Source organism: Scleropages formosus, chromosome 8 (genome assembly GCF_900964775.1).
Source record: "Scleropages formosus chromosome 8, fSclFor1.1, whole genome shotgun sequence".
Classification (NCBI taxonomy): Eukaryota; Metazoa; Chordata; class Actinopteri; order Osteoglossiformes; family Osteoglossidae; genus Scleropages; species Scleropages formosus.
In genome coordinates this window covers 8,201,237-8,225,704 of record NC_041813.1, presented here as the reverse complement: position 1 = coordinate 8,225,704, position 24,468 = coordinate 8,201,237, and the positions used below count along the sequence as shown (strand labels likewise).

Here is a 24,468-nt window from a genome sequence, read left to right as displayed (position 1 = left end):
TTTTTGCACAGACGTATCCGCACACGTTTAACGTAGTACCTGTCTTCGCAACGTTCCTTGTCGAAATATACTGTATTAAAAGGATTTGGAAAGTTTGTGTAAGTGTCTGAATACACACCTTTGTGGGGTTATTTCATTCTTTTTTGAAAAGCGCTTATGTTGGACCCATGTCCCAGTGTGTGGCTTGGAGCTCTAAATGAAGATTTTCACAAATATAAAAGTGTCAGCTGTTCACATTAGTCACAGTGAAAATGCTTTAGTCTTCAAAACAGAGCTCTTATTTATACAATGCTGTCATGTACACTAAAGTAATTTTCTATGTGTTTCTTGGCTTATTATGAAATGAATTCCATAAGAATTGTTTTCCAGGTCTGCCAGATGGCTTGTTTACAGATTGTTACTTTTTTGCAGAGTTTTGCATGAAGAGGAGAACAGGGTGCTTCGAAACAGAGCGATTCTCCAAATGGCTCCAGACAGCAGAATTAAGTCAAGCATAGCATGGCCTAATGATAAGGTAAATTAAATTTAAAACACACATACACTTACTGAAACCACTTATCCCAAGCGGGGTCGCAGCAAACCAGAGCCTAACCCAGCAACGCGGGGCGTAGGGCTGGAGGGGGTGGGGACACACCCAGGGCAGGATGCCAGTCCATCACAAGGCACCCCAAGCAGGACTCAAACCCGAGACCCACCAGAGAGCAGGCACAGGCCAAACCGGCTGTGCCACCACACCCCCACATAGCCAAAAAACTGATTTAGGTTATACAGTGTAACTGGAAGTTACACATATCTCACCCATTTGATTATTTAATGCACATGGGTGGAATGTCCACTGGCTTAGAAGAACTCCTAGTTCATACGGATGATGGAACAAAACTGAAAATCCCTGGTACTTATAGATCAGATCATTAAATGAAATCAATAAGTGTCTCAGTTACAGCTCAGGAGCAGACTGGGGGCCTTTAGATTCTAGATCCTTGTTCCTAGGACCGGAGGGATGTCATTGTTTTCATCCCGCATGACCAACAAAGCACTTTATCAAGCTAATTATTTACCTAATTGAACTAATTCCATTCTGTTTTTTTATTGAAATGTTTTCCAAAAGATGGCTGGAAAACCTTCACACAATGTAGCCCTCCAGGATCAGTAGTGTGGATCAATGCCCTGGGCTGTTAGATATACAGTCAGCACACTGGGTTCTCATCTGTGCAAACTTGTATTTTGTTTGCCATTAAGTGAGCACAAATCAGAGCTCTTTCCAGCCAGTGAACCTGGATTCCATTATTTTGCCAGATTACTGTCTGCAATCCTGGAAATTACACAGGAGTGACTGTTAGGCATTTGATCTCAACATATACATTTACATTTATACATTTGGCAGACGCTTACTCTAAATTGATACATTTACACGTATTCGTTTAGCAGAAGCTTTTCTCCAAAGCGACGTACATCTCGTAAAAAATACAATGTGTGCATTACATTAGCAGAAAGAGACAATTAGAAAACGTGTGATTCTTAAGTGCAGTTAGTTTCTTTCCATCATATGAACCAATGTTCATCGCACGAGTAGCTGCATAAAACTTTCTCAGAATGTCCATGATTCCTGATCACCTTCCTTGTAATGTTTTTTTTTTGGGGGGGGACATAAACATTTACGTTACATTACAGGAGTAGCTGTGTAAAGGATTGTCTGGGAATGATCTTAAAGTGTGGTACATGAACATTTACACCTTACATGAACTTAACAGATCATGGGTGAAGTGAGTCTGGAAAAGGTGAGTTTTAAGACAAGGTAAGTTTTACATGTGGACAGAGATTCAGCAGTTCTGAGTGATGGGGGAGTTCATTCCACCGCAACAGAGCCAGAACCGAGAACTTTTGTGCTTTACTTTTTGTGCGTGGGACTACCAAGCGGGCAGATGTGGAAAAGCGTAGCAGTCTGGGGTGTAGCAGATGATCAAGTCTTTTAGATAGCTGGGAGCAGTTCTATTGATGCATTTGTAGGCCATATGATATTGTAACGTATGCTCTTAACAAACATTTTGAAACAAAGACTTCAGGATCGCTTGATTTCAATAGCTATCATTCAAGCTGCAGTAATTTCTCCCAGTTTCACAGTTCATTGTGTTTTTTTTTAATTCCTTAGATACACTATTTACAATGGATAATAAATGTAACATTAAATTCATCAGATTTTTTGAATATATACTTTTCAGTATCTTATGCAGGTGAAATTTTACCTTTTTAATTGCTGCTCCCAAGTCAAAAAACAGAGATGTTGCTTTTCTTGACAGTTGAGTTGAGGGCATTAATAAAATCCATTCTTAAAAAGCACAGACAGATTTTGTTTATTGCTGTACATCTTAGTGACCCAAACCTGTGCGTTCCATTTTGGTCATATAAGAGCTCAGTGTAATTAATATGATTTTAAAAACCTATATATTTTCCTTCTTACAGTGTACTAATTATTTTTCAGCAGAAAGTAAAAAAAAATGTTCATTCATTGTTTCATACCCTATGGGTCTTCATGTATGTGTATGTATCAATATTTACTGTGTCTAAGTTTTTTACCCATCTGACTGAATTTTATCAGTGGTAACTACAGTATGTACTTACTACCTTAGTTAAAGATCCAGTTTTTGTCTTTAACATTAAAAATATGGTCAGTCAATTGATTTTGTGGGCAGCACAGTGACACAGGGAGTAGCGCTGCTGTCTAACAGCGCCTGGGTGGTGTGACAGGATGTCAGTTCGATCCCCGCTCAGCCTGTGTGGAGTTTGCATGTTCTCGCCGTGTCTGCGTGGGTTTCCCCTGAGTGCTCTGGTTTCCTCCCACAGTCCAAAGACATGCTGTTCACCCATAGCGTGTGAGAGAGAGAGCGTGTTCCACTGATGTATGAATGACTGACCCATTGTAAGTAGTGTATCTAGCAGTGTAAGTCATCTTGGTGAATAAGGTGAGTGGGCTCATAACACTACGGAGAGTTCATTGGAAGTCACTTTGGAGAAAAGCATCTGCTAAATAAATGTTATTAATTTCTGTTATTAATAAAATGTTTATTACTTGATTTTATCAGCATATACTGTTTAGGGAAAAATACGAAGGACAATTACGGCTCGTACACAGTTTATGAAGAAATCCCTGTAATGACTGCACGGGTGCTTCTGTTGCACAGTGAAAAAACGGCGTCGAATGGCTACACCACTTGTGACCAGTAGATGGCAGTGTTCTCTTTTGTGTGTCACCCGCAGTAACCCGATCGAAATTAATTGTAATTTAATTGCTACCTTTAGCTGAGGTCTTTCTGCAAGCCCATTTGCAGTGTTAGGTTTGTAAACTAAGCTACTTATAATTACTCACCCAGGTATGTAGCTGGGTTTTACTGGATCAGTTCAGTTCACTGGGGGCCACTAGAGGAGGATGGGGAATTTGAACCTGAAACCTTCTGAGTTCAAGACAGCAATCCTAGAGACTATACCACCCCCTGCTATAAAGAATACGTATATACACAGACATTGTGCCATTTTATTAATTTTTTTAGCATTTTATCATTGTTTTCACTATCTTTCAATTAGATATTCACATTTATTCGTCTAGCTGAAGTTTTCCTCCAAAGCGACTGACAGTGTAAAAGCGACTGTATTTTCATGACTTGCTCATGATTTGTAAATAATTTCATCCTGGACATTCCAAGGTTGCACTTTTAGTAAGGGTCAGGTTTCCACACGCTTTCGTGGGAAATTAAAATGCTCATGACATGTGCAACCAAATTTGGAAACATTAAAAAAAAAATGGTAAAGGTCCAGGTCTTGGTGGTGCTCAGGGTTGCATGCCCATGGCTACATGTGATTCTGGATTTCCATCACCTACCACAATGACATGAAAGAGAGCTTAAGAAGGAGCTGAGCATTCGTGTGGTTACCTCAGCATGTGCTACAGTGCGGCCCCTGACTTTAGACTTCCTTGCCTTCATGTACTGCATCAGTGGTATCGTCTCTGTTATTGAACAGAACTGAAAGAAAATTTATATGGCTGTGTTTCCATACTAATGCAAACCTGCGGATTCCACGGGGAGGGGAGTTCTGGACAGGAAATGTGGGCTGATCACTCTGACGACACAGTTTTCAGTTGCTGGGGTTGTGGGCAGGAACAAGTAGGCTTATCATTCTCAAGCCCAACAACACCACACTAAGCTCTGGCCTTCCCCATTTTGGCAAGAATTTTTTTGCCTTTTCCATCTACATATTTCCCTCCCATTTCCTTCCAGAGTAAAAAAAAAAGAAAAAAAAAACACCAGGCTTCTGATGTTAAAGATATCTCACTAAAGCTAATACGTTCTTACACTCCTTCCAGGGTTTCCCCTACACCTTTCAGTCATGGCAGCCTCCGTGCTTGTAATTTACACCAATCCACTGAGTTATTTAGTGAATTAGCATTGTTTGAATAGTCAATGAGAGTAATGCCAACATGCTAAGAATAGTTGTTTAAAATGTTTCCCTTCCCACCCGAAATTACTTGTTTTTATAGCAGGTGAAGTGGTAACAGCGGGGGGTGTGGTGGCGCAGTGGGTTGGACCAGGTCCTGCTCTCCAGAGGGTCTGGGGTTCGAGTCCCACTTGGGGTGCCTTGCCGGCTAGGCTCCGGTTCCCCGCGACCCCGTATGGAACAAGCAGTTCTGAAAATGTGTGTGTGTGTGAAGTGGTAACGTTACTATGGGAAACCCTGTCCTCAGAGGTTTATCATATGCTTACCAAGGTAACCTGTCCAAACTGACTTACATATGTGTACACCCATCTCTCCCATTATGGGGCTTAACCTGTATCAACTTTCAGATCACCCTGTAAGGTGAAATCCTGTGTAAGGGTGATGATCTACCATCATTTCTTATTGAATGAACAATGGGTTCCCTGGAGAAAAATATGATTTTTAACTTATCTTTAACATTTCTTTTCGAATTTATACTTTTCTGCCTTTGCTGCTTTTTTCGTTGCCTTTTGCACTTTTCCAGATCTTCATTTGATTGAGAAACAAAAGCTTTATCAATACTTGCAGGTGTTGTTTCGAGGGTTATTTAGAGGGTAATACAGTAGATTTAACCATACACATCCAGATCGATGTCACTGAAAGACACCGAGTGCATTTCTGTCCTAAATGAATGTTGACTGTAAATAACAGACTCTGCCCAACTACTTGTCCAGGCCATGGTGACGTCCCGTCTGGACTACTGCAACTCTCTCTTGTGTGGCCTTCCTGCTGCTGCCATCAAACCTCTGCAGCTGATACAGAATGCTGCTGCCTGAGTTGTTTGACTTGCTGAAGCGTTCCCATGTATCTCCTCTAGTCATTTCTCTCCACTGGCTTCCTATAGATGCCCGGTTAAAATTTAAGACTGTGATTATTGCCTAGGGGGTGCAGAGGCATGAGGGTGTGGTGGCACAGCAGGTTTGGCCAGGTCCTGCTCTTTGCTGGGTCTGGGGTTCGAGTCCCACTTTGGGTCCCTTGTGACGGACTGGCATCCTGTCCTAGGTGTGTCCCCTCCAGCCTTATGCCCTGTGTTGCTGGGTTAGGCTCTGGCTTGCCATGACCCTGCTTGGGACAAGCAGTTTCAGAAAGTGTGTGTGTGTGTGTGTGTGTGTGTGTGTGAGATTATTGCCTACAAATGCATCAATAGAACTGCTCCCAGCTATTTACAAGACTTGATCAACTGCTACACCCCAAGCAGATTGCTATGCTCTTCCACATCTGCCTGCTGGGTGGTCCCACACATGAAAGGTAAAGCATGGCGGTTCTTGGTACTGGCTCCCTGGTGGTGAAATGACCTCCCCCTCTCACTCAGAACTGCTGAAACCCTGTCCATGTTTGAAAAGGGTCTGAAAACTCACCTTTTCCGGACTCACTTCACCTGGGATCTCTCTAGCTCATATATGGTGTAAATGTTCCTGCACCATAACTTTATGATCATCCCCAGATAAGCCTTTACACAGCTGCTACTCCTACATTGTATGTAAATGTTTCTGTACCCTTTTTAAAAAAAAAAATTGTAGGATGATTATGATTCATCTGTTTGAGTTTTATGCACCTACTCGTGTGATGAACATCAGTGCATGAAGTGGAAAGAGACAAACTTAAGTTTACTTAAGAATCACATTTCTGCAATTATGTTTCTTTCTCCTAATGTAATGCACAACTTGTATTTTCTCTGAGATGTACATCTCTTTGGAGAAAAGCATCTGCTAAATGAATACATGTAAATTGTGTGAAATTTATTTTTCATACTGGTCTCATTCTAAGTTATTGTATTATCTATTATATATGTATCGTATATACATGATACATACATACGACACACCCACCCTATATATGAGCAAACCACCAAAAGCTGAGGGACTTTGGCCTTTGAATAGGGGAATTGCCACTGCTCGCTGGAGACACGTCTGACTGTGACGTCATGATGTGCTCTGATGGAAATTCCATTGGTGACCTTAAGTATCCATTGATGCATATTTTTTTGTGATCAACGATCTCTCAGCTTTCACCACTATGCTTAAATTAAGGTTATGGTGAACTTGGCGGGGGGGCTTCCTTTCCTCTAGCTTTCGCAATTACCTGCCCTCATGGGTTTTTAAATATTGCTGGAAGCCGAATAGTGTCTTCAGTGAATAGAGAGAACATGATGATTTTGGCGATTTGGTGCAATCAATGCGATGGAGGCTCAATCGATGAGCCGAACGTGAGGCGTGGCAGTGCTGCGATCCTCATCCACTCATTTCGTGAAATGCTGCTGGGTGGTCTCACACCTCGCCGTCCCGCAAGTCGAAGTAAATGTTTACCACGCACGATTCCCGCAAGAGTGGCGCCAAAGACTTTATACCAACACTGCCAGTGCTGTTTGACTCATCATGTAAATCACAGGTGAAATTTCTTTTCGCCTCCTAACTGATACTCGACTCATTTTTCGTGGTGAACAATGAAGCTTTATTTCAGATTAAGAGTATTATCTTGGTATATTAATTAATAAACGGTATGTCATGTATTAGGCGTTCACGAAAGACGCAGCCATACATAAAATTTCTCGAAGCCCATATCGGGGCAGCACGCGGCGTTGGACTTTTTTGCACTCTGCGCCACCAGAGCGTCTTCCTGCTGGACGTGAACGCGAACGTGAACGCTAACGTGAGGGAGCGCGCGCCGCCGCAGCTCACCTCAACTTCCGCACTTGAGGGATTGTGACGACGAAACGGAGCGCTGTGGGCAGGTGCGCTGCTCAGACCGCGGCAGCACGAGAAGCATTAGCAAGAGGCACAGCGCGAGAGGCAGCAGCGGCACCCGTCGTCGTTATAGCTGTTTCTCTCAGTAGCGGGTTAACGATTAACTAGCGGTTCTAACTAGCAGGGAGGGAGCCGGCAGAGGAAAAAAAGCCATTTGAACATGGCGAGTCTGAAGGCGTCTCGGGAGCAGCCTGGTGAGTGATTCCCGCGTGCACTTTTATTCATCGTCGTCGCGCTCTCACTTACGCACTATCATGATCATGTTTACCTTTTTTGGTGAGTAATCTTAAGAAAGAGTTTTGCTGGAAATGTGTTAGCAGAAGTAGAGGAATTCTCGTACTTCAATCAAAGACTAAAAAGATGTACAGATGACACAGATCATTATTTCCACCACCACCAGTCCAGTTTTCTCGCATCATGATGATGATGATGATGATGATAATCATAATGATGAAGTACTTTTTCTTGAAGCGTTTCTTTGTCACGTTTGTGTATGAAAAAAAAGAGCAACACTAAAGTTTAGAGTAACGTTTCAAATTCAGGATGGGACAGAAAATAATAATCTAGTAACGGCAACTGATAACTCGTTTGTGCCGTATTTCTTAAATATAGAGCGAGAACTGAATTTTCCGACCAAAAACTCAACTTCCCACGACGTCTGCGTGAATTTGGCTTGTCAGTTAATATTAACAGTGATGCACAAGATTCTCCCTTCTGCTCCGTCACCTTCATTGAGTGTATTTTTTAACTAACTGGCGTGACGCGCTTTGTCCTGCCTCGGAACGGACCCGCCTTATATTATTTAAGTTTTGTAGTTATTATTTGTGGCGCTCCACAGAGAGGGTTAGAGCGCTCACGAATATAGTCAAGTGGACAGAGTTAATATATATGAGCCGTTTGCCGCTCGGCTCTGCATTTTTTTTTTGCTTTCTGGAGGACTTCTCAGTTTTCGCACCCAAAACAAGAGGCAAAACTTTCTTTGCGCGCGGGCTCCGCTCGCCCTTGATTTGAGCGCGAGCCACGTTTTCCAGCATCCCGCGGGTAACTGTAAATGTCATGACGCTTTTCTGCTGAAATATTAGAAAAGCCACTTCAAAGTGGTGCAAGTGAGGACGTGCCGCCGAGTCTGAGGAGCTCAGGGCTCCCTTTAAGTTTAGAAGCTCCTTTCAGTGGACATGTCTGCAAAGCTCTCTTTCTGTGTGTGTGTGTGGGGTGGGGGGTATTCCTTATACCTTTGTCCTTGATCCAGTTTAGCCTGTAACCTGTAAGGGTTTCTCATAACTACACTTTCAGAATCTCTCTCTGAATCAGAGAATTGTGTTTTGTTTGTCAAGGCAGCTTCTCCCCATTAGCTGCCTTGAAATGACTGTGTGATGGGGCGCATACAGCGGGCAGTGCTTTACACCATTGATGGGTGTGTGTTTTGCGCTCTCCCATGCCATGGGGTCCTTCATGATCGGTTTCTGACATCCGGATTCACTGCTCATCTCGCTGTGACTCTGCAAAAAGTGTCCTTATCTGGACAGCGCCGCAGGGCCCCTTGAACGCCAGCCTTTATGTGACTTGTGGTAAGGTATCATACCTAAGATGAATGTTGCCTAAGGACACCCTTGATCGCAATTGTTTCTCTAAGTTAAGAAAAAAAATATTACAAAGTCAGGTGAAAGGCTGACCTGTGTTGTCACTACACAATGGTGTAACTCCTCTAGCCTGGCGTTAAATACTGAAAACAGCCTCTTGTTGTGTTGTGTTCCTAGCTGTTCCTTGGTCGTGTGTGCTGTGTCTGCAGATATACCCTATATTAATCATAGAAATATTGCATTGCAACTGAATAATATAAGAATTCCAAGGCTGACACGCTTATCATGCACAACATTAAGCATCCATTGGTCCACAACTGTCTCTGCATTCATTAAGTATTCCCCAGTATAAGTTTTGAACAAGGTATTTCCTTTCAACTTAGAGTAGTTTAATTATACACATTTTAAAACAAAACAGCCTGCAGAAAGACACTTTTTAATACACCTTAATAAAACTACCCTTGCAGAAACATTTATTTAAGGAAATGTTAAAAAGTAAATCATGTTGCGCTGCATAGCTCAGTTGTATTCAATTTATAATCATACCAGCTTTTCACCAAATTATAGTCTCTGTATAGACTATAAAAGAGAGGAAGAGAGAGGTTATGTCTCTAAATGTTGTTGGAATCTCACTGAAAAACCTTTTCTCTTGTTCTTTTAATGAGTTTGATTCTAAATAGTCTTCCCCCATATTAAGAAAGTTCCAGAAGAAGCAGAAATTGGCACTGATTACATTAAAGTACGGGGGTGCGGTGGCGCAGTGGGTTGGACCACGGTCCTACTTTCCGGTGGGTCTGGGGTTCGAGTCCCGCTTGGGGTGCCTTGCGACGGACTGGCGTCCCGTTCTGGGTGTGTCCCCTCCCCCTCCGGCCTTACGCCCTGTGTTACCGGGTAGGCTCCGGTTCCCCGCGACCCCCTATGGGACGAGCGGTTCTGAAAATGTTTGTGTGTGTACATTAAAGTACCACCAGATGCACTCAAAATGGACACAATTATTTCAATAGTTGGCATTAGTTGTCATAACAAGACTTGTTTAACTTCATTGATTACTCTGGAATACTGTATAGCTGTCTTCCTAGGCTCATTTAGCTCTTTGGGAGTTATGTGTCGTAACAGTGTGGGTTTCCTGCTGGTGCTCTTGTTTACCCCCAGAGTCCAAAGATGTGTTTCAGGTGAACTGGTGTCTCCAAATTGCCTGCTGTGTGTGGGTGTTTTAAATCATTTTGCCGCTGATACTGATTGTGTGTCTAAACCTTACATGATATGCTATAATAAACTCGCATAAATAAATATATAGCACAAAACATGTTTAAAATATATTGTGGTTACTTACAAACTGTATACACAGGTAAATTCCCCTCCCCAAGAATAAATCTCCCCTTGTCTGCTCATGTTCACATGAGTTTGCTCCAACAGTCTAAAGACAGATTTCAGATCAACTGGTGACTCTAATTGCTATTTGTGTGTCTGTGTGTGTGTGGTTTACATTTCTCTGCTGTATAGAACGATGATTGTAGGTAATGGAGTGTATCTAACATTATAAGTCTCCTTGGACACATTTGTCAGCTAAGTACTAGTTCAAATAATCATTGTAAGTCACTTTGGGGAAAAGCATCTGCTAAATAAATAAATGTAAACAAGTCATTTTAATTGGAGTATCTTGAGGGATGAATGTATGAAGTGTGCTTTTCCTGTTTATTTTTATGTGCATGTGTTAGAGAGCAGTATCCAATGCTTCACCTCTTGCTCACTTGAGACCCATCCTTGATAATGTTGATCACGCATATGAGTCTAGTAAACGAGTACCAGTAAACTACACTTTATTTTTAACCTTCTAAAAGACGTTTCCTCTTTGTTGCTCCTCAGAAGATATTTTTAGCCATAGTTACAAATACTTTATAAATACCGACAACCAAGACTCAACTTACCCTTTTAACTCTTGACTTACAAGCTCTGATCTTGTATTTCTTATTTTGTACATTTTCCTGGTGAAATCCTGTATTGTTTCTCATTGGCCTTTACCAGGTAGGCTTCCAAGGCTTGGTGATTTAGCAAACCTGTGCACTGTCATCTTTTACTGCTGGTTTGCTGCTTGCACGTTGTACGTAGAACAGAGACTTTAGTTCCCCTCAAAGGGCTCATCCCTGTCCCTGCTGGTGTAATCTTTCAGTTGTTAGATGCTGAGACTCTAAACTGGTTTCATTTATGGAGGACAGCCGTGTGCTGATGAATTTAATGGAAACTGTTGATGTCAATATTAAAGGGATATGAGTAGGTGTTGTGAAACTGGACGTGACATGAACTTCCCTTGACATCTGCTTCATTCTAGTTATAATTAACATGCAGGCCAGGAGCTGTCAGAATTATCAATTAAATCAGCAAGAAGTAACAACAAATAACTATGAAACAGTGATTGTCAACAAGGTACGAGGAAGGTAACTTAAGTTACAGAGTAATTAAATCATATTTATTTTTTGTGTGTGCAATATGGAATTTGCATATGTTTGTTTCACTTTTATAATTTATGTCATGGAATTTACTGGAGTCTAACATTTTATTAAAATTTATTTTAGTACATACAGATAAAGTCAAATGGTGTGTTTTCTACATGAGTCTTTTCATGATTGTATGAATTTTCATAGTGTTTTCAAGTTCTCATTCAACTTTGAATCATTTTATTTATGGGTGGTCAAATAGAAACCTGGGCTCAACTTTGTGGAGATATGACCTGCAGGTATATATTACCAAATGTTTCATGTTTCATCTCTGAATGCTGTCCAAGGCAAGTACCTACATGTTACCACATTCCCAGAAAGGGGAAAAACAATAGCAGCATAACTGGGCTCTGTTTAGAGCTAATGAATTTGAGAATGAGGGAGAGGCATAATTTTACGTTTATTTTTTGAAACCGTAAGAATAGGTAAATGCCACAACATACACTGCCCACCTATGTGTTCCTTCTATGTCATAAATACCTTGTCATTACATTCTTCCTTAACTGTCATACACCCTGTTTAACGTGACTGCAGTACACCGCTCCTGTTCAAGACCTTCCCTCAGCCCAACCTCATGTGATCAGCCCACATTTCCGGATTTAAGATCCTCTTTGCTGTGTGATTCCCATCTTCTGATATTTTTAAGAGCATTGGGAAAATGAAAACTATTCATCTGAGAAACTGACGCAGTACTCATGTCATTAGAAACGGATAAGTGTATATATAATATATATACACACTAGTTCCACAATTCACGGATGCAGTTGTGGCAGGAAGTCTGTTCATCACTCATTCTGTTCATAATCCAAAGTCACATTTACTGCTGATTTGCAAATAAAAGTTTGGTAATACTGATGTTCCTCAATTTATTCACTGGATATGCTATGCAAGAATGTATCTTAAATTAGCTTAGATTTAAAAATGGGTGTCTTAAAAGCCTGACACAAACAACCTTGTTGTACAGCTGCAGACTCCTCAAACTTCTATTTATTGTCAGGTATTGACCAACTCAGCCTATAAACAGGTCCAGCATTTATCTTTTTTTGATCACTGACTCTCAAATATCATACATAAGTTGTAAACACCCAAAAAAAGTTAAAAGAAGATGGTGTCCCGGTCCTGTACTGTTCTGGAGCATTTTATTACCAACTAATGGCCAAGTTCAGAAAAAGAGGTCACTTTTTTGCTCTGCAAGAGACAAGAATAGTAGCAAATGGATAAATGAAGAAAATGCTATTAAAAAAAAAAAAATCTGGAAAATATTTGTGTCTGGAAAATCGTAACTTGAATGTAACACTTTGGGGTAGCGTATTAACTTTCCATGAACCACTCTGTTAAGGACATTAAAGTGTTGAAAGCAGGACGTGTGCCTAATTTTCTGTTCGTAAAAATTGAGTAGGAGAAGCATGGTGGCACAGCAAGTAGCCCAACTGGCATGCTGTTCCTGGACTGTGCTGTCAGGCATAGCTTAACTCCTCATTTCGTCTGTGCACATCTTGCATCTTCTTTCCTTGCTAGTGTGAGCTTGATGTGGGTACTCAGGTTTCCCCCCCACAGTCCAAAGAGACATGTTTCAGGTGATTGGGTGACTATAAATTGCCATTAGTCTGTGAATGTGGGTGGCTGGCCTGCAAAGGACTGACATCCCATCCAAGGAGTGCCCTACCTAGCCTAACGTCCTCTGCTTCCGTGTTGAGTTCCATACTGCTGTGTCCCTGCAGTAAGACGAGCATTTTTTTAGGGAGCGTGTAAGCTGAGTATGTAGAAATGGATAAATATGTGAAGAGAAGAAGACTATGAGAATGAGTATGTGGGGGTCTAACTGAGCCAGTGGATGGACCCTTTCACAGCTCTGTGAAGAGTCCTATACTCAAGACCATGGTTTGAATCTGAGATATGTCATCCTCCGCCTCATTTTTCTGCAGGAGGTAAGGCTTGGAGCCAACTGCAGCTCTCAGCTAAAGAACCCAACACACTTTAGTTTGTAGGAAACAGAGAGTAGTCCTGTAACTAAAACCTCACAGGTGGTCCTCAATTTTCAATGTATGTAATTTACAATCACCCGAACTTACAGCAGTCATCTAATTAACCTTATTATGTTATGTAACATTATTATGTTATTTATTGGGGACACACCCAATAAATGAACCCATAATTGTTAATTAGTGATGGCTGCTCAGGCCACTGGGATATATTATTTCTCTTGAATTTCATCTTGGGGTGCCTTGCGGTGGACTGGCATCCTGTCCGGGGTGTGTCCCCTCCCCCTTCATCTTTGCGCCTGTGTTGCCGGGTAAGGCCCCGGCTTGCTGCGATCCCGCTCGGGACAGGCGGTTGTAGACGTTGGTTGGTTGATTTTTAAACTGATGTCATTAAGAAGCGTATTTTTTGTAAAGCTGTATTCTAAAAGTATGTTTCACACATCAGAAGCAGAAATATTCTGTGTTTGTCCAGAAAATGCTGTGCTGGCAGTGAAAAGCTGATTGCTTGGGAGGATGGTTGCTTTACAGTTGTTTTAGTTAATCTGGCTCTCGAGGAGGGCAGCACCTTGGCCTGACTGAAGTGTACTTCAAGCTGTCAGAGCATCTTCAATAACTGCACTGTCTGTGGCTCATCTAGTACTGCTCTGCATGTGTGAACAGTTTAACTTTTGGTTTACCTCAGAAAGAAGTGAAATGAGTAGCAGATGTCTCCTGGTGGCTTTGAAGGCATGTCGCAAATGTAGGATTTTAGTGATGTCAAGGAATTGTGGCAATTTAATTTCTTGATAATTGGTAAGAAAGATGTGGTTTGAAATTCAGTAAAACAAGTCACTACATCATTGCGGTTTTGGTTACCCAGCAACCGAAACCATTTCTGTCAGTACCAGGGAAACGACGGTGATGTTGCCTATTGTTCTTTTGATTTCTGCATTTCCTAACACAAGCAAACTGCAGGCACACATTTTCTGCTATTCCTTTCTGAAGGATAAAATATACTGGGGTGACTTCTGATGGCGCTTAAAGCGTTTGTTCTTATTGTAACGAGTCAGTGTTCAGCTACATGAGGTCTGTCATGAGTGTGTGGCTGTGTAAGGTTACAGTGTGTTCTAGTGTGCTCGTCTGCTACTGCACAGCATGATGTATGTCCCTGTGTAGTTGTTCTAGAATGTAAGCGCAAATCATCCTGCAGCTGAGTAAAAACTCTGTGCGTCTTGAGGCATTATTGGGTAAGGATGTCGTGTTTGTTACCCTGTAGCTCTACAACAAGGCTGTTTGTGTCAGGCTTTTAAGATGTCTGTTTTTAAATTTAGGCCAATGAATTATAACCTGTAGGAAAGTGCCCCGTCATACAAGTCACGGTGCTAGAGGGGAATACGTAGAGTGAATTTGCAGCAATATTAGTCAGCAGGAACCTGCACATGTTGATGAATGTAAGGGTTTAGCATTCTGGCAGTGTTATGCTCCAAGAAATGCACAAAGGGGTGTTACAGAGAAAGTGGGGAGCATTTATGAGTGCCTCAGGTGTCTCACCTGTGGAAACCTAAACAGATGTGAAATCTGGGGGAAGACCTGACCATATTTCTAAATTAGCCATCCTCTGCATGCCCCTCCTTTTCCCCAGAACCTGTCTTCCAGAGTAACATGAGCAGGATGGGTGGAAGGAACATGCTTTGTGATGGTCTTTGTTGGCACACGTATGTGCTGCAGATAATTAAAGGTGTTTTTGTGTATGCTTTCCCGTAGGTTTATGGCTGTGGTTGGAATCTGTGTATGGTCTAATCCTCCCACACCGGAGCGTGTACAGGCGTATGCATGAGTCCTCAAGCAGTTCTGGGCCATCAAGGCTAAAACAATTTGTGCGTATCTTACACTGTTTTAATATCCTTGCAGGATTTATATTCACTGTCTTCTGGTTTCCCAATGGGAAAGGGTGCAGAACAGGCCAGTCTGATGTGAGTTTTATTTTTGTGATGGCCCAACACCCTGCAGTCATTCATACCATGGATGTGTGCGTAATGTGAAAGGGGTATTCCACTGATAGAACATGAGTTTCATAATAAGTTGTCAAAATTCGCTATTGCCTACAGAGGCCTCATTTTCCTATCAATGGGAACCACGGCGCCAGAGTCTTTTCGGACAGCTTGTTTGACAGAAAATATATAGTTAGGTAGCAAGTGATAGTGTATAGTACAAGTTGGTCTAACATCATGTTAATACTGTAGATTGTACAGTAATACACAAGGTGAGATGTTAAAACCCTTGTGCTAAAGTTTGATAAACGTTATAATATACATCCATCCGTTGTCAACAACTGCTTGTCCCGAGCAGGCTCGCGGGGAGCCAGAGTCTAACCCGGCAACACAGGGCGCAAGGGTGAGGGGACACACCCTGGACGGGACGCCAGTCCATCACAAGGCACTCCAAGCAGGGCTCGAACCCAAGACCTGCTACACAGCGGGCACTGGCTGAACCCGCCGCACCACCACGCCCCTGCATTGTAACAAGTTTATCAAATTTAGAACAAAGATAAAATGTTTTTGCAGAAGGATTTTTCATTTACATTGCAGAGTGACTGCAATGTACATTAATATTTATATGTATCTCAGGAAAAAAACTGCTAGGAAGGTGATTAGGAATAGGCAAAGTTCTGGTAAAGTTTTATGCAGCTACTGGTGTGATGAACATCGGTGCATATGGTGAAGGAAACTAGCTGTACTTAAGTCACACATCTGCAGTTATGTCTCTCCTAATGTAATGCACAAATTGTATTTTTCTATAAGATGTACGTCGCTTTGGAGAAAAGCATCTGCTGAATGAATGAATGTAAATGTAATGTGTTAAAGCTTTCTGTTTAAATTCAGGCTGCCTGTTTGCAGTCACGATAAATTATATGGATAAAGAAAATATTTTTTCATCACCAGTACAGGGACAATGACAGTTTACAGCAAAGCCTATGGTGTACTTTTAAATCAGGTTGTGACTCATAATGCTGTTTAAAAGCATAGACATTGAGGAAAGGTTTCAGATTTTGCTTCTAAACAAAAAAAAAAAAGTTGTAAATCCCCCTGCATTCCAGGTGATCAGAAGGCCTCCCATTACCTGCAATGCTGAATGTAGAACTGATGCCTTTTAGGCAGGCTGAAAGAGTGACTGTCTCCCAGACTGTAACTTTAGAAAGGTCAGAGTAGATCCCTGAGCACCAGGTACTAAGGGGTTCCGCATGGTGACGACAGAGAGGAGCAGCTTTGTACTGGTGCACAGCTGGTGCACAGAATGTGGTGGAAGGGTCGCCAGCAATACTCCACAGGTTATCCAAATGTCATTAATTTTGTCTGTCTAAAATATTGTATGTAAACACTGTGAAATGTGAAAACATACAGAATGTTTTTCAGAACAATTAATTGTACCTCTAGAATTATTTCAGCAGCCCCATAAAAATCCTTTTAAGTTTCATGGCTTGGGCACTGATGGATATCAGTGGACAATATGACCACTGATCTGCACGTTTACAGGCAATAGTTGCATGTTCAGATGCTCTTAATGTTCATGAATGTGTGATGTCCATCTAATTTTTTCCCCAAAATCTGCTCAGTATGTGCTACTTCATCTGTGATGTATTCACTACAAAGAATCCTTTTTAACCTGATATGTTTGATATGTATAATTATTGAGTTCCTTTTCTATTAAATTCCTTCTTTGAGTGTCACACTTGTTTTGAGAAACATCTAATAGGCTGGGTTTCAAAGCTGCCTTACATTAAAGCTTACTAATTCTGATTGTATTCTGTGCATGTCCACATTATCTTCTGAAGGCATTGTTGACACGTGTAATACTGAGAGATTGAATTGATGTATTCCGTGCCAGTTATGATAGTACCATGGAGTCTTAAATTTAGTCGTTGACTTACTCACTAGATTCTCTTCCAAGTTTACATGCACTCAGTCATATTCAAAATAAAAATGTGATTCACTCTTTCACTGTCATTGAAAACTTCGAATGAGCAATCGTTCAGTGATTCTTGTTTGCTCCTTTAAAAACTTAATTCTGCAGATGTTACTGGAAAGAGGAAATAGACCATATATGAAGTTGGCAGTTATATTACAGTCTTCCAGATATTGCAAGCCTTCCAGTTTTGTGCCATTTTTTCAGTTTGATTCCTTACTTCTACAGATACAGCCATGATGTCTTCTGTGAAGCCTGAGAGGACTTGTCCGTAGTATTGGTTGTCATCCCGATTCACTCATGGAAATGAGACACGAGGCTCCACCAAACCCCAGAAACTGTAGTTGATTAGGTGTGCAGTTGAAAGCGATGCACAGGGGAGTTATCTACCAGCTCTAAAAAGTCTAGGAGATTTCTGAAATAAAGAAGCATTAGCAGCCACTTCCTGTTTACTGTGTTATTTCTCAGACGTTTTTCACACCTCTCTCTTTCTCACAGATCAGATCGTCTCTGAGCCTGTGGAAGACACTGATCCTAGCTGCTTTGTGTCAGAAATGGTATGTACTTTTCACTGGGTCTCTTGAGTACCAGGCCTCTTTACAAAACACTGAAATGTAGTCTTCAGTGTTGTCTGCATGCCTGCCTTTGAGTGTCAGTGCTGTACTACACGACGCCTGGGAACATAAATCAGCCGTGACTACGGTGTGATTTTTAGAAGTAAGATGGAGTTCTTAACCATTCCTTAATTTATTTATTTATTTTTTTTTTAAACTTGTTTGGATGAAGTGAAACCGTAGCAACTTTAAATACACTTAATTCAATAACTAATTCCGAGTATGATTCTAAAGAATTTTCATATGTTTATGATGTGAATTCTCCCAGGTTGTAGGAAAATAACTGTTAATTTCTGTTCCATATATTGTTACAAAACTCATTTTTGTGTTAACTGTGGCAGCTGACAAGAGTTTAGACAAGTTTAATTTTGTTCTGTTTTCATCATGCTACTAGTTGGACAACATAATCTCCTTTGTCTGCAGCAGTGCATACCTTTATCACCTTAACGTTTTGACTTCACCAGTGGTCTCATGCTTGAATGTGAATCGTAGCTGTTTATCTGAAAAGACTACCTAGAAGTAAAAAGCATGAGAAATTATAATTACGTTTAAAATGGGCATTTTACTGTACAGAATACATAAAGCTGCTCTCTTTTTGCAGTCATTACAATCCAACCATCCAGTGCAAGTCACAGATCCCCAAGGTATGGGAACCTTGTTCCTATGTTGCACTCTTCATGGTTAATGTTTTTCAAGACGATGTACAAAAACATTTTGAATTGTTTGTAGAAAGACAGTTTTGCAGATCAGTTAGATAAATGACTGAAGTGTATTTTAAAGGTGGAGTTCCCCTTCATTTGGTTTATTAGCAGCAAAGTAGGCAGCAAATGGAATTTGACTGAGATTTCTGACATAGGGTACATGCTGGGGTCAAACGAAGGAAACTAGAGACAGACTTTCCCCCATGTTGACTTACAAAGTATTTTGTTGGCACAGTTTCTCTCAGCACAGTGGACAAATAAATAGACAGACACTTTCTGTTTTCAGAAGAAATTTCTGATTTCCAGTCCAACCCAAAATGAACATAAGTAATAAATGGAATGTCACAGAATAAGGTTGCAGTCCTGCAAAGAGTAAAAAAAATTATGTAAATATTCAACACCTTGCAAAGTCTTGTAAACTTAACGCGATCTCTGGTGTGTCGTTTTGTGAAATAACACTTTAAATTTGTTTTAACAAAGAAAATGTGTGTGCAAAATAAAGGTTTCTTGGTTTTTACTTCTGCTATAACATAATACTTTAAATGATTAATAGTCCATATTCCTATTGATTGCTTACAAAATAAGTATTTTGTAGATAATCTGGCAGTAGTTATCAGATCACCTTCATCATATCATCCTTTGCATTCTTAAACCACTGAGTCACCTTGAGGATTGATATAAATAACACAGACTTCTGTATATCAGGACTTGATATGCTGGACTTTGCAAAGCTGCCCTTGGCAATTATGCAATGTGTATTTCTTCTGTTTTAAATATTTTTGTTCCATTTGGCTAGATCAAGTGACTCTTCAGTTGAAGTCTCTGCCCCCTAGTCACAAGAGTCTTTCCTCTGACAGGATAAGGCAGGTAAGCAAAGTGTATATTCAGACTAAAAATAATTTTCTCAGAACATTGCTGATAGTGAGCAGGAAGAGATGGTGTTATACCATAAGTCAGATCTTTATAAACCTTTATTACTTTCCAGAGTGTCTGGTACAACATATCGGGTATGCAGCCTGTCAGTGTGCTCTGGTATCTTAGATTTAATACATGTACATTTATTTATTTAGCAGATGCTTTTCTCCAAAGTGACGTACATGTCAGAGAATGATACAATGAGTGCATTGCATCAACAGAAAGAAGCTTAGATGCAGATGCGTGATTCAAAGCACAGTTAATTTGTCACATTCAACCATATGAACCAAAGTACATCACACAAGTAGCTGCATAATGGCTTAATATTTGTCTTTGTGCTGTTACTTTTGTACCCCTGTAGATGTTTTGTTGCACTGTAATTTAATACAGGCTTCTCTTGTTATTAAATAACTTCTCTCCTGATCTCCTATCTGAGCCATAAATTTGCACTACATCTCCTGTTTTCTTTTTTTTTTTTTTTTTTTTAAAAAAAAATATCATTACTACAGCCTGTTGACAACGGCAACAAGTACGTCTATACGGGAACGATTTCAGCAGGTATGTATTGCTTTATGCTTGTCGCACTTGTCCATAGAAAGACTAATCATTCTCAGTATTCTTCAGAGACTTCGAATGCTGCAGTAATGTAACATTTGCTAGTATGTGGCAGGGGTTGCACAGACTAGTCGATTTGTCAACTTTACTGCTCTGCGATGGTGCTTTAAGCTTGACGTCGACTAGTCGCTGATCGCGTGATTATGACAGTAACAACATGAATGCCTCCGAGAAGACATCAGCTGAGGAGCCTGGTGGGTCATTGCTGCAAACCAGCAGCGGTTCATCAAGTGTGTGGAAATACTTCACTAAATATGAAGCCTGTGCTACTATCACTTGCGAAATATGCAAGTCTGTCCTGAAGTACGACGAAAGTACAAGTGCAATGCACACTCATCTGAAAAGGCATCCGCTAACACTAACATAGGAATGATCCAAATCAGTCCGTGTACATTGCGTTCATTCATTTTTTTGATTCAAAATTGAAAAACAAAATGGGAATTACAATGCCTTCATTCGTTTTTTTAAGAATGAAAAACAAATTTTGAATTAAGGAGCAGAAAAATGGCTTTTGTTTTTGAGCACACACACAAAAAGAAAAGGACTTGCTTATTTTCTTTTTGTTTAATCATAGAAAGTATAGAAATCAAAATTTCACAATACCAAATATGATGAATGCCTTGAAGCGCGCAGTATTTCTAATATAACGGCACAGTGGCACAGTGAGTAACGCTACGGTCTCACAGTGCCTGGCTGGTGCGAGGGGCTGTGGGTTCGATTCCCACTCAGTCTGTGTGGAGTTTGCATGTTCTCCCTGTGTATGCATTGGTTTTCTCCGGGTGCTCCGGTTTCCTTCCACAGTCAAAAGACAAGCTTCTCAGGTTCACCCATAGTATGTGAGTGACACAGAGAGAGTGTGTTCCACTGCTGTATGGATGAGTGACCCAGTGTAAGTGGTGTATCTAGCAGTGTAAGTCACCTTGGTGAATAAGGTATTTGGGCTGATAACACTACACAGAGTTCATTGGAGGTTGCTTTGGAGAAAAGCGTCTGCTAAAAAAATAAATGTAAATGTCTAAGTAGCCTAACCTGGATGTAAAAGTGAGCTTTGTTGGTGGTCTTTTCTTCGGGGAAAAATGTCCACTCTGGAGCGCAGATGATAAATAATATTAACTAGAGCAACATATTCAGAGATCGCAGACAATCAAGTACAATATGGTGCTGCGTGGGTTTGTTCTACAATGAGTGTCCAAAGATTTTGTGCTCGCACAACATTGTAAGAGGACACTCTCGTGCTGCTTTTGAAAAGCACCTAGTGATCCATATTAACTTATGATCAATAACTCAGAGCGAAGCCAGCATGTTCAATGAAGCCACTGATGGATTATGCAAAGTTTCAGTTCGTTTACATGCGGGTTGTTCAAGAATACAGCAAAATGAAATAACTCGGTCAATAAACAAAATGGCAGGAAACTATAAATGAGGCATATTTTACATTTTGAGCAAAAAATAGTTTTTAAACAGTTAATTCATAATTAGTTTTCATTTTTAAAACAAAAAAATGAACTTATTTTTTTCCCCCCTGGCTATGATGTCCCATCTTATCTGTTATACATACATAGCCTATGTATGAGCTGTCTGTTGTGAGCATATGCATTCAGTTTGAGAATAGATTGTCGATTTGTTGCAAAGCATTCCTTTCTCCTGTGTTTTATTGATGAAGTCATCAGCGAGTAGTCAACGTCGACTCGGCTTTCATCACATAACTGTTGACTTTAAAAAAAATCTGAAGTCGTGCAACCCCTAGTATGTGGAGCGTGCCACAGATCAGCATATTTTTAACTTTCAACCCAACCCACCTCAGACTTCTTCAAAGACCTGCAATACTCAGACAGCCCATGTGAGAAGTGCTACTGTTCTGCTCCACCTCCCAAGATAAGTGACCTCATGAATGATGAGGATCTGCTCTACATATTGCGCCTCAAGCTAGACCCCAGCCACTGCACCATCAAGAACTGGAAAAACTTTGCTAGCCGATGGGGCATGACCTACGATGAGCTGGTGCTGCTGGAGCACAGGACCCAGGGCTCTGCCCACAGCCCTACCCAGGAATTTTTGCGGCGCTACAATGAGAAAAGTGTCACTGAGCTTACCGAGCTGTGCCGGATCTACCAGCGCATTGACGTGCTTCGTGTGCTGCAGCAGTGGGTGGAGAAGGACTGGCCATCACGCTGGCAGAAAGCACATTAATCACTATGCGAGGGGCCTCCTCACCTTCCTCCCTGTTCGGTTTCTCTTCACCATTTCTGTTTAACTGGAGGAGGTGTAACATTCACAGCAGCGATGGTCCCTCTTGTGAGATTCACAGTAGCTCTCTGGATAGACTGACTAGGACAAACGCACATTCTGAAGAGTTTTATTTCACGTCAGGTGAATAGATAAACTCCTGAGATGGTTACCTTCTTTTGACTTGCTTTTTTGTATTCCGTCATGCTTTTTATCTGTGTTTGTCAGTTTTTACTTTTTAAAGTCTTCCTCTGTGCACCTGCTCCTCTTTGGATCATATTGATGAAACAAGTGGACAAGAAACTGCTCCTTCCCAAGAAATAGGCTGGTGACTTGTTCAGTTTCGAAATTCTAGGGCCGCATTTGCCAAGCTGTTGAACTGGTGCAACATTTGAACTTATTGTCGGTCAAAGCAATGAGCAACAAAACTCTGTAACTGGTGACCTTTTTTTTTTATCTCCACCTTGACTGTATAGTTTAATCAGTGACTTTGGTTTTACATTCAAACTGTTTTTATTAATTGATGTGATTTTGAGAGAAACTTCTAAAAATCTTTCAGTAGTGAAAAAGCTTGGTAAATATAGACCCTAAAAGTTCTTTGTGCATGTTTTCCTGTTTTATGTACTGCCACAGGCAAATCACATGACATCTCTGTGAGGGGTAACTTTATAGTGTTCAAGCTTAACTGATACATTTTGGTTGAAGCTCTGTTGATAGTGATAAATCAATACATTTTTTAAAATCAGATATGCCGTACAAATTAAGGGGTTAGAGAATTGATTAGTACATGCAGATGCCAGTTTGATTAAGGTGCACAGTAGCCTATAATTCATGGACTATTGAAAAGTGCTCAAGTTACCTTGAAAAAGATTTCCCAAATATTTAAATTGATTTATCTTTTTTTTTTTTTTTTTTTCTTCCTTTCTTTCATCTGAAAATGCAGATATGCTTAGTACAAAGCACTAAATGACTTAAAATTGTAAGGGAGAGTTTCTTTGACAGCTGAAACAAGTAATATTTAAAAAATAAAATATCAGAGGGTGTATATTCCTGGTCACACCTATGGATTTAGACTTCTCTTACAACTTTCCATATTTTTAAATTATGATTTGACATTGTGCAACTTTTTAAAACCAGTAATATTGTGTAACAGAATTGTGGTTCATATCTTAATCTCAAACAGTGTAAGATGTACAGTAAATGAAAGTTCTCATTATTGGTAATAAGAAATAAATGCAGAATGCTGCTTTTATGTATAGATAGACATGTTGTCCTGGGAACTTAGGTGTGTTGTGATTTTGATTATTTTAATCTTGAATCTGATTTAATTAGATATGCATGGCAACCTGTTCATTCCCAGAAGGGGAAAAAAAAACTCAAAATGTTAGCTCAAGGTCTTTTTAAAAGTCCCCCCCCCCCCCCCCCCCCCATTTTTCTTCATATTGTTAATTTTGCTGACATGATCATGTTTTGTTTAAATATCTGAACAGGCATTGGGTCTGGATTTTAGATTTCTTGTTTCACTTTTCCTGTATGTTCTCACTCAGAACAATGTCACTAGAAAATTTGTTGTCTTTTCCCATCTTTTATTTATTATATTTTTACCATCTGTTTTAACTATGATCATGACTTTATGGCATATTGTATAGTGTGAGCACATTTTCAAAATGCCGTTGAAAATTAAATAAAAATGAATTCATTAAGTTGCCTTAAAATTTTGCTACTCTAAAACTTGCTTTGCATTTTTTTTACATGGGTGTTTCAATACCGAGACATTATTGTATATTGTGACTTTTCAGATACAGTGGCAGGAAAGAGTATGTGAACCCTCTGAAAATTATTGCACTCATTTGTAAATTTGTCTTAAAATCTGGTTTGATGTTCATTTAAGTTACAGTAATCAACATACACAATCTGTAACTAATAACAAGTTATTGTATCATTCTTGTAAATATTGAAGTCATTCAAATGTTCACAGCATAGGTTGGAAAAAGTATGTGAAACCCTATGCTAATGACTTCAACAAAAGCTACTTAGAGCTGGAAATTGGCTAACCTGGTGTCCAGTTAATGAAATGAAATTGGAGGTGTGGTTTAGAGCTACTTGACTAATAAAAAGCATTCAAAC

General features: G+C 40.3%; 1 protein-coding gene across 2 annotated transcripts; it reads left to right on the top strand.

Moving 5' to 3' along the window:
• Positions 1-489: 489 nt before the first annotated feature.
• edaradd (EDAR-associated death domain) lies at positions 490-22,844 on the top strand. 2 transcript variants are annotated; one of them, XM_018725150.2, is made up of 6 exons: positions 490-514; positions 17,769-17,827; positions 18,486-18,528; positions 19,382-19,452; positions 20,010-20,058; positions 21,920-22,844. In XM_018725150.2, the coding sequence occupies exons 2-6, from the start codon at positions 17,825-17,827 to the stop codon at positions 22,303-22,305; spliced, it is 552 nt and encodes a 183-aa protein (XP_018580666.1). In that variant the 5' UTR covers positions 490-514; positions 17,769-17,824; the 3' UTR covers positions 22,306-22,844. The 2 variants fall into 2 exon arrangements, with proteins under 2 accessions (XP_018580666.1, XP_018580665.1); XM_018725149.2 differs by lacking the exon at positions 490-514 and adding an exon at positions 7,225-7,465.
• The last annotated feature ends 1,624 nt before the right edge of the window (positions 22,845-24,468 follow it).

Coding starts and splice junctions, on each gene's coding strand:
- edaradd (XM_018725149.2), top strand. CDS start 7,432: ATGGCGAGTCTGAAGGCGTCTCGGGAGCAGCCTG. Junction 18,529..19,381: donor GCAAGTCACAGATCCCCAAG/GTATGGGAACCT, acceptor CCATTTGGCTAG/ATCAAGTGACTCTTCAGTTG. Junction 20,059..21,919: donor TACGGGAACGATTTCAGCAG/GTATGTATTGCT, acceptor AACCCACCTCAG/ACTTCTTCAAAGACCTGCAA.